Raw genomic sequence first — 10000 nt, 5'->3', positions numbered from 1 at the left:
ACAACAAAAACATTGCATTGACCCTTTTTTTTTACCATATCCTTTACCATATTCATATACAATTTGTATTTTGTACTACAATGAACTTCAAACAATACAATGATATTAGTTTCATGGTAGCATCCAAAAACTATGGTATTACTATGGTAACATGTCCAAAACAACTTTTAAATTGATTTGTATATGTTGAATTTAATATAGTTATAACTTTATAGTTATATAAATATAGTTAAACTATATATATATATATATATATATATATATATATATATATATATATATATATATATATATATATATATATATAGTTTATCATATATAGTTTATAGTCATAAATTAAAAAAACATAAATAATATAAATGTGATTAATCGCATCTAACATAAAAGTTTGTATATCCCGGTACACACACACATACATACATATACACACACACGTATATATATATATATATGTGTGTGTGTGTGTGTGTGTTTGTCATTTATATTTTAACTGTCTCAATTATTTTAAATAAATAAATGAATAATCAATAAATAAATAAAACACATTGTACGATCATGTTACTTTTGTATAACTGATTTCATGTAATATTTGACTACCGTATTTATAAACAAATTATATGAATAGTACTTTAAAGTACTTCATCATGGTATATAAAAACTAAATATAATTTTCCATGGAACATTTTAATGGTAATTTCGTGGTGCATTATTTTGACTCTTTTGAAAGAGAGAAGAGTTACAGTGATGACCTATAAAAACCTTTCATCAATAGATTATTCTGGGGTGAATCTTCACTTCTGCCTCAGTGACTTTAATCACATGTAAAAGCTTTATTTATCCCATGATAAACCTGTTCGCCTTATAGCGCCCTGCTACTGGTTGCTTAGCAACACGTTTTGTGGGAGAATTAGGTTCCCAACCAGTCGAACAGAGGAGAGACGGTGTAGACATTTTACCGAAATTACAACCAAATCAATCAAAACAAAAACAAGGGCACGATAGGGGCATGAGAGCGGCCCGCGAGCGCGCTCTCCTTCTGCTGAAGGTGATTTAATCTGAGTGTTTGTCCTGAGGACAGATGGACCGTGTGCTTTATTCAACTGAACACCATCAAATATTGAAGCGTGTTGCTGTGGCCGTGTGGGTTTCAGGTATCAGTGTCCTGAGGGACACAGAGAGGTGCACTTCTCGAAACTGAAGGGGGCAGGACTCGCACTCTTTTACTGAGGCTGCAAACAACTGCAAGATGGAGAGAAAGTTTGTCTGAACTGGTGAAATGAAGACTTTCTGCATTGTTACAAATTCTTAATTTATAGTATGATGCATCTGAATGTTTACTCTTTAAAAATTATTCTCAGTAATAATTATGTTATATATATATTTTCCAATGTTATAGATACGCATTACATACAGTCTTCAGTGTCACATGATCCTTCAGAAATCATACTAATATCATGATTTATTATCAATGTTGGAAACAGTTGTGCTGCTAAACATATATTTTTTTTATAACCTATGATTTTCTGATGAATAAAATGTTAAAAAAGAACAGCATTTATTATGTAAACGATATACCTTTTGTAACAATATACTCTACCGTTTAAAAGTTTGGGGTCAGTAATTTTTTTCTTTCTTTTTTGAAAGAAATTAATATTTTTATTCAGCAAGGATGTGTGAAATTAATAAAAGTGATAGTAAAGATTTCTATGTTTAGAAAAGATTTCTATTTTGAATAAATGCTCTTCTCTAACTTTTTATTACCTATTTTATGATATATATATATATATATATATATATATATACACACACAAAATATCTAAATATATTAATATTAAATATATAAAATATACATCTATTAAATATATAAATTAAATTATAAACAAAATAATGCTGATTTTAATAAAAAAAGTCTATATATATACACATTTTTTCACATTAATGTGCTGAATGTCATGTAAATATGTTAAAACACGTACAATTATTTTGCAGCATTATCTTGAGGCATTTTGCTGCTAAAATCATACATTAAGGTTTCATGAGATTCACCTATTGATGATTGCAATAACAAGTGAAATGTCTGTAAAACAATGAGCGTTGTTTTTATTATTTTTCATCATCAGTATATAAAGGTTTTCCTTTATACATTACATGTTATTATTTCATAATATTTCATAATGGTTCATCATTTGCACACAGCAATGAATAGATGTAGGCTAGCTAATGTGTTTAATCAGCACTGAATCCATCATAATCACGAAGTTCACGAGTTAATGGAGCTTATGAGAACACTGCATTTATTTCTGTGACAATAAAAGGATGTTTTCAGCTCTACCCATCCATCTCGAATGTAAGTTTCAACACTATGTTATTTTGCTCGACTCAGTCTCTCAAGAACAGAAATATTTTTGTGCGAGTCATCATATCACATGCCGCCCACATGCATCTGAAGGTTGGTCTGTGTGAATGTAGAAGTGAATTTAGAAAATGTGGGTGTATATCTGGCATCATAAAGATGTATTGATGCATGTGTGTAAATGATAGAAATATGATAGAGCCATGCTATAAAGAAAGAGTTTCAAGCTGCTTAAAGTCCCCCTGTGGTGAAAATCAAGGTTTTAAATGTTATTTATATGTCTATGTGGTGTTTTTAATATGCTTTAAGACAAACCATGTGTAAATTCATGTCAACACCATTGCTGAGTATTTTCTCAATCAATAATTCTCAGAAAAAAGTAGAAATTTCGATTCATGGTCGCTAAGGAGTGCCAAAACGAACGCTGTGGGAGGAGCCTATTTGACTAAAATGACTATAACTCGAAAAGTAAATGAGATGGATTTAACCGTAAAACACGGCTTGAAATCGCAGGTGTTTCTAATGTCACAAACTACCTTGTAACCAATCAGGTCAACGTGTGATCGTCAACGAGTGGATCTCTGAGCTGCTGTGAGTGAGTGGAGGCGGGGCTCATTTGCATATTCATAGAACCACGTATACTTAATGAGGCAAGGGTGTAGAGTTACATTCAAGCTATTTTAAGGCATGAAGAATTTTTCTCAAGGATAAAACGTTTAAATATGTCATTTTGGCGGTCAAAGATGAGTTTTAAGGGATAAAATGATTAACTACACAAGGACTATAAGAATTCGCTTCAGCAGAATCAGAATGATTCGTGTCTCACCTCTATGAGTCTGTCCTGTGGTTTGAGTCCAGCGCGGTCAGCGGGCGAGCCAGGGTCCAGAGCCCGTATGTACTGACCCGGCCTGGATTTCTCGCTGTGCAGATTAAAGCCGTAACCCGCCTCAGACCGAACCAGGAAACACAGTCTCGGTAGAAGCTCAGATGGATCCCGCGTCGAGGACTCCGGTGACGGCTGAACCTCCTGTGACAGGAGAAATAAACACTCTTAGGTGTGTTCACACTTGGCAGGTTTGGTTGGATTAAAACGAACTCTGCTGCGATTGCTCTGTTAGTGCGTTTCATTTGAACATGTGTGAACGCTGCCTCTGAACCCTGGTGCCACCAAACAAGTGGACTGAAACCGCTGAAAAGATGGGACTCAGTCCACTTCCAAACAAACTCTGGTGCGGTTAGAATTAAATATGAACGCAACACGGACCAAAGACATGTAAACGACTCAAAAACATATGATGTTACTAGATGCAACCCTAAAAAGGACAGAATGCTCAAGCATACCCAGGTCAGATTCCTGCCGCTGTTTTGACTCCTTTACACATTTTATTAGCTCTTCACGAGTTCTCAGCTGGTCAAAAAAACATGTAGGTATACACACATACAGTGAGTGCATTTAGCCCAGCACACAGCATTGTTTTCGATATTCGGTAAGTTCAGTCTCGAAATATACATAATAAAAGCCGACCAATCAGGTTGTGGCATATCCTTATGCCTTAAGGTTCGGTGTTAAAATGCCAATGTGAACGCTAAGCGGACCAGGACTAAATGTTAAAAGAAACCTAAAATTAAATATTAGGTCGGAAAAACACTTCGTCTATTTTGTAGTTGAGTTTTAAAATGTTAGATGATATGTTGAGTTTTATAAACGCACAGTTTCAGTCAATGTCAGAAAATTCTCTCTCCGTTTACAGTCAAATCCACAACAAAATCACATTCAAAATGCTCAGATATAGTGATGTATACATTTGATTGGCTGATTAACACCAAGAGTCATTTTCAATAATTAATGAAAGTTAATGCATGAATTTTGGGTACAATTTTGGAATTTGAAACAATAAGTGTTCATTTAAATGCATTAATTTTGTGAACATCTTATTTATTATCAGTGCCTGTGCATCATCAACCATCAGTCCACTGCTTAAACAACACAGAAATCATGATAATTAACACGAAATAAAATGTATTTGTCTTGTATTGTAAATACAGGGTTAATTCACAAAGAATTCCACTATTTAGATTTGAATTTATGAGTTTTCCTCATAAAAATGTGCAATAGAGGGTCACAAATGTGCTTCGACCAACCAATAACAAGAATTCTGGGAAATCTGCTATTCATCCGAGATGGAATGGAAAAAATACACAACAATGCCACGAAGGACTTTGCCTGACAATGTAGCGCCTGGAAAACTGAAAACGGGGTCATCAGAAGAGCAGAAGACGCTGGATGTCTGAATAACAGCAAAAATAATCATCACGCCACCATCAATACCACAATAAAGTGTGATAATGAACATGTCATAATCAATTTGTGGGTTTCACAGGCTCGTGGCAGCAAGTTTTGAACAGGCAAACGCTTCATATAATGAAATAATATGGTTTAATGGTGTGTTTTAAGCATCTGTTAAAGTCACAATGAAATATGCCATTGCAGAGGAACCCAGGATCACTTTTACTGTTAAATGTAAATTCAGTTTAATATGGAGGTTAAAAATTCAGACTCTTGGCAGATGGCAGATGAAAGTCAGCATCAGACCAAATCGAAAGGGAAATGTCCCAGTTTGCATGTGCAAAGAAAAGAAGTTTGCTCTATTTAATAATAATAAAAAAATGCAGCACTCTTGTAAATGCAAAATAGGAAAACATCATTTAAAACCAAAGAACATCTACAAGGTGTTTTTTTATGGGGATTCAAAAGAGGCAGTAATGACAGTGAAGGGCAAAGGTCAAGGTTCATTAGGCAAGTCCATTAAGAACAGGAGAGTATGATCCATTATGCCATTTCCTAAAGAGTGACAGACAGCAAAAAACACACACATATATACATGAACGTTGTTGTTCTCACAGTCTGTTTGTCATTTGACTGACAGGCGTATGTAAGTTGATCTCGCTGACTGCAGACAGAAGACCCCCAAAGGCACATTGTTCGGAGGAAGAACAGATTACAGCATTTCCGATACTGACACTGTCTGGATATGATGCTTATATGATACATATATATGATGATGATCACCTCTGAGACACATGACATAGACAGACGGATGTTCAGACAAGATGTACTTTCAACACCCCAAAAGGAAAATTCAGATTTTAGAGTGTGTGTCTGACTAAATTAATGTTCATATGTGGAAAGCAAAACAAAAATAAAGGCTTTTTAAGTGCCTTACTCCGGAATGTTTCTATATTCTAGGGAAATTAAGAGTATTTCGTGGAAGTATAAAGGGTTAAAAGAGCTTCTTCACTAGTATAGGAATATTAACACTGTAAAGCCTGACATAGTCAGAAAACTATGGAACTATGGATTTTTTTTTATTGGAAGAGTTTATTAAAACTGTACTATTAATGTAATATAATATTAACAAAATATATAATTATTAATATATTTTTTTAAATCTTTAAAAAGTTAGCATACGTTTTATGTTATCACAATTTTATACACCAGGCTTTTATGCCTCATATTGTATGATTTAGAAAATATGGAGCTCATGAGGAGGAAAATTGAGCCCCAAATTGAGGAAAAATATGCAAATTGGGGCAGTTGCTGATATTTATATGGCCAAAAAGTAAGATGAATTTCTGATAGCTTGAGATCTTTAAGAGACTACTTACATAAAATGCATATAAATATCAGTTGTCGCTTTATATCTCCCAATAATATGTCTTAGTAAGAAATGTAACCCTTTCCCTGCCAGCTTTAAAAAAAAATTAATTAATTTTTTTTAAGTTGCCAGCCACCGCCAGCATTTCTGTTCATTCTTCAAAAATTCTCAAAACTTTTCATAACCCCCAGAATATTTTGTGTGAATATCTGAACAAGCAAAATGACAAGATTATCCGTCATTGGCAGGAAAGAGTTAAACGCTTAGTTTGATGATCAAAGCCCTGTAGTTTTTATTATGGCAGGCAAAATATATAATGCAATGCAATACAAATGATGATTGAGAGTTGAACAAATAAATGTTTCTCAAGAGCCTGTTGCATCATATTTGATACACACATTTTAACATGATTTTTTCTCAAAAGTTATGTATGGATAGTCAAGTAAACTTGTTCATCTTGATGTTCATCTTGAAATATCACTAACAATACAAAAGTTATTCTGTTTACTTCATAAAAAAAAAGAAAGAAAACATTTCACAGCAAAAAGTCATGTGTGTCACATCCTGAAGGGATTTAGAATTATACTAAAAGGCCTTTTACTTACTTAAAAAGTATAAACTATCAATCAGATGACAGAAGGCATGATGTAGATTGTGTACAAGATGATTTTTCAGCAGTTTTGATCATAATGGTAATTTAGAGGCATATCAAATATGATACAGCCGGCTTCATAGGGTTAAGCACGATCATTTCAGACACTTTATTCCACTGAATTCAGGAGCACACATCTGTCCCACCAACTCAACACAGCTGACCTCTGAGAGAACAACTACTGTTAGTGAGAAACCAGAGGAGTTCGGGACGGGTGGGAGGAACAAGCATTTCTCTGTTCCCGACACTTTCACTAATTCTAAATACCTCCATACGGCATTATGATTGTGGGCCACAAATAAACCTCCCAGCTGAACGATCAGCATTAGAATATTTCCATTCTCACACCCCTCGGCTCTCCCTAGCATTACGCCCACTTCCTGCAACTCCGGGTCCTGAGGTTTCTGTTCCTGGCTTGAACACAGAGATGTGTGGGATAAGTACGGGAAAACACTCGGGAGAGCGGCAGATGCGGCAAAAAGCATTCCTCAAACTTCCTGTCACAATAAGACGCAGCCTGTGTGTTTCAAAGCATGGCTTGTAAAATGATACAGACGCTTCTGAATTATTGACACTAGGACCTCTGGGATTTCTCGCACGTGACTGTCATTAACCCTTTCTCTGCTGGGGCTTCCATCGCAAAACACAACATAAATTACACAGTCGTACCTCAAACATGAATTTTGAAGCGGCTGTTGTTTTCTTATAACTCTACAGAATCAATAGTAAGTAGGATTGAGAACCAAGAACAAATGACTCTAATGAATTGGTTCTTGATAATAAATCAACAACATACAGCGCAAACAGCGTAATCCGATTCCTAAACAAATGACTCTAATGAGCCGGTTCTTAAAGCGGATCAAAAATATTCAGTACAGTTCAACTAGTGTAGTCCGATTCCTAAACAAATGACTCTAATGAGCCGGTTCTTAAAGCGAATCAAAAATATTCAGTACAGTTCAACTAGTGTAGTCCGATTCTCAATCAAATGACTCTAATGAGCCGGTTCTTAAAGCGAATCAAAAATATTCAGTACAGTTCAACTAGTGTAGTCCGATTCCTAAACAAATGACTCTAATGAGCCGGTTCTTCAAGTGAATCAAAAATATTCAGTACAGTTCAACTAGTGAAGTCCGATTCTCAATCAAATGACTCTAATGAGCCGGTTCTTAAAGCGAATCAAAAATATTCAGTACAGTTCAACTAGTGTAGTCCGATTCCTAAACAAATGACTCTAATGAGCCGGTTCTTAAAGCGAATCAAAAATATTCAGTACAGTTCAACTAGTGTAGTCCGATTGCTAAACAAATGACTCTAATGAGCCGGTTCGTAAAGTGAATCAAAAGCATGATTTTTGCCAGTAGTATTTTATAAAATTAAATGAATAAAATGTTACTTTATTGTTGTTTAATGTATATTTCATGCCAATTAGACTGTGAAAAAAAGGTCAAAAATGAATTAAAAGGCCATGTAAACACTTTTTGGAATTGCATTACTTTTTCCCCAAATATTTATTCCTTTAAAGTACTAAACGTTAATGGCCCTAGCTAGAACCGTTTCCACTTCTCATCCCTACTAGTGAGCGTTACTTCACGTGTCTTCACCGTCTAGCTGTTCTTCTCACGTTTGTGGTGTGTGTGTGTGTGTATATGTTGCTGATGCTCCACAGCCCCACACCCATGTTATCAGTCCAGCACAGACACACTCCACACGCAGCACCGCCTGCAGCCGTTGACGCCTCACGGACCTGCAGATGGACAAACTGACGCGGGCGCTTCACCCCCAGCCGGAAACACAGGAGGGAGTCCCACAGATCAGAGCAGGGAGGAGACTGGAAACATATATACACACATCATCTAATTTTCCCACAACTTATGGATTTTCCTACATAGAAAACAATCTGAAACAGTACTGTTTTTCTGTCCAAGAGTCAACCGTAACTATGACTCAGGTTAACCATAACTTGTGTTAACGGGTTAGTTCACCCAAAAATTAAAATTCTGTCAGTAATTACTCACCGTAAGACTTTCGTTCATCTCCAGAACACAAATTAAGATATTTTTGATGAAATCTGAGAGCTGGCTCACATCTTCATAGGCTGCTAGGTACTTTCATTCTGCCGGCCCAGAAAAGTTAGTAAAGACATCGTTAAAATAGTCCAAGAGACTACAGTGGCTCAACCTTAAGTTTATCAAGCGACGACAATACTTTTTGTGCGCAAAAAACCCCACAAAAATAACGACTTTATTCACCTATTCACTATTGGCCAGCATCACACACATGACCTGCGTCGGCCAATAGTGAGCCTACGTTCTGACGTACAACCCAGAAGCGCTGCGCTGTTACACTACGTCACACAACTCGCAGAAGAAAATGAATAGTTGAATAAAGTCGTTATTTTTGTTGTTTTTTTTGCACAGAAAAAGTATTCTCGTCGCTTGATAAACTTAAGGTTGAGCCACTGTAGTCACTTGGACTATTTTAACGATGTCTTTACTAACTTTTCTGGGCCGGCAGAATGAAAGTACCTAGCAGCCTATGAAGGAGTGAGCCAGCTCTCAGATTTCATCAAAAATATCTTCATTTGTGTTCCGAAGATGAACGGAAGTCTTACGGGGTTGGAACAACATGAGGGCGAGTGATTACTGACAGAATTTTCATTTTTGGGTGAACTAACCCTTTAAGTCCTCCAAACTGAAAATCATCCATCCTGCAGAATGTTTCCCTTTGACTGTATTCACAAGTAATCAGTTTCCCGAGCAGAAAACATCTACACACGGTGGTGTCGTGTTACGCCGCCCCCCTCGAAGCGGCGTGACCCCTAGCCAGCATGTTGAATCAATTACACCAAATTCCCGAGCACTTGCGACATGACTTCCCCCTTCAAAAACATGTTTAGAGAGTGTAACATGCAGGTTTAACACATAAAGGCCGAGATGAAACATGAGAGGATATGGACTACAATAAACTAAATGCTTTCAATATAATGCACATGAAGGTAAATAATTATAATGCAACATATTATGTTCTTGTACTACAATTTAACCCAAGTTTACAATATAAAATTACACCTGTAACTACTGTAATGCATGATGGTGGAAATCTATGGTGGTTAGATTTTGGAAGTATTTTTAAGCATTCAGGGCGAAATGTTACACCCAAACTGCCATGGGGTGATAACCTTTGACCTTTCCTCACAATCAGACCCACAAGGAATCTGTGAATTTCCTCAGATTTGGTCATTTATAAAGCTCTACACATCATCCACCCTTTGCGTGTTTGTTTATTTTAATATTTGGTCTAATTTGATCATGACTTCAGCTATCGGTAAGTAGTCTG

General features: G+C 35.9%; 1 protein-coding gene across 2 annotated transcripts in view; it reads right to left on the bottom strand.

The window, feature by feature from the left end:
- Positions 1-10000, bottom strand: part of LOC311086621 (Na(+)/H(+) exchange regulatory cofactor NHE-RF2) — a 35009-nt gene that overhangs the window by 8435 nt on the left and 16574 nt on the right. For both annotated transcript variants that reach the window (XR_014607097.1, XM_084119592.1), the window contains exon 3: positions 3180-3380. Coding sequence is in view for 1 of the 2 variants with exons in the window: in XM_084119592.1 (XP_083975718.1) it covers positions 3180-3380 (201 nt within the window). In the remaining variant the exon portion in view is untranslated. The remainder of the gene's footprint in view (positions 1-3179; positions 3381-10000) is intronic.

Source organism: Abramis brama (assembly GCF_963993115.1).
Source record: "Abramis brama genome assembly, chromosome: 1".
Lineage (NCBI taxonomy): Eukaryota > Metazoa > Chordata > Actinopteri > Cypriniformes > Leuciscidae > Abramis > Abramis brama.
Note: the sequence above shows the minus strand (reverse complement) of the source record. Positions and strands in the feature narration are given on the sequence as shown.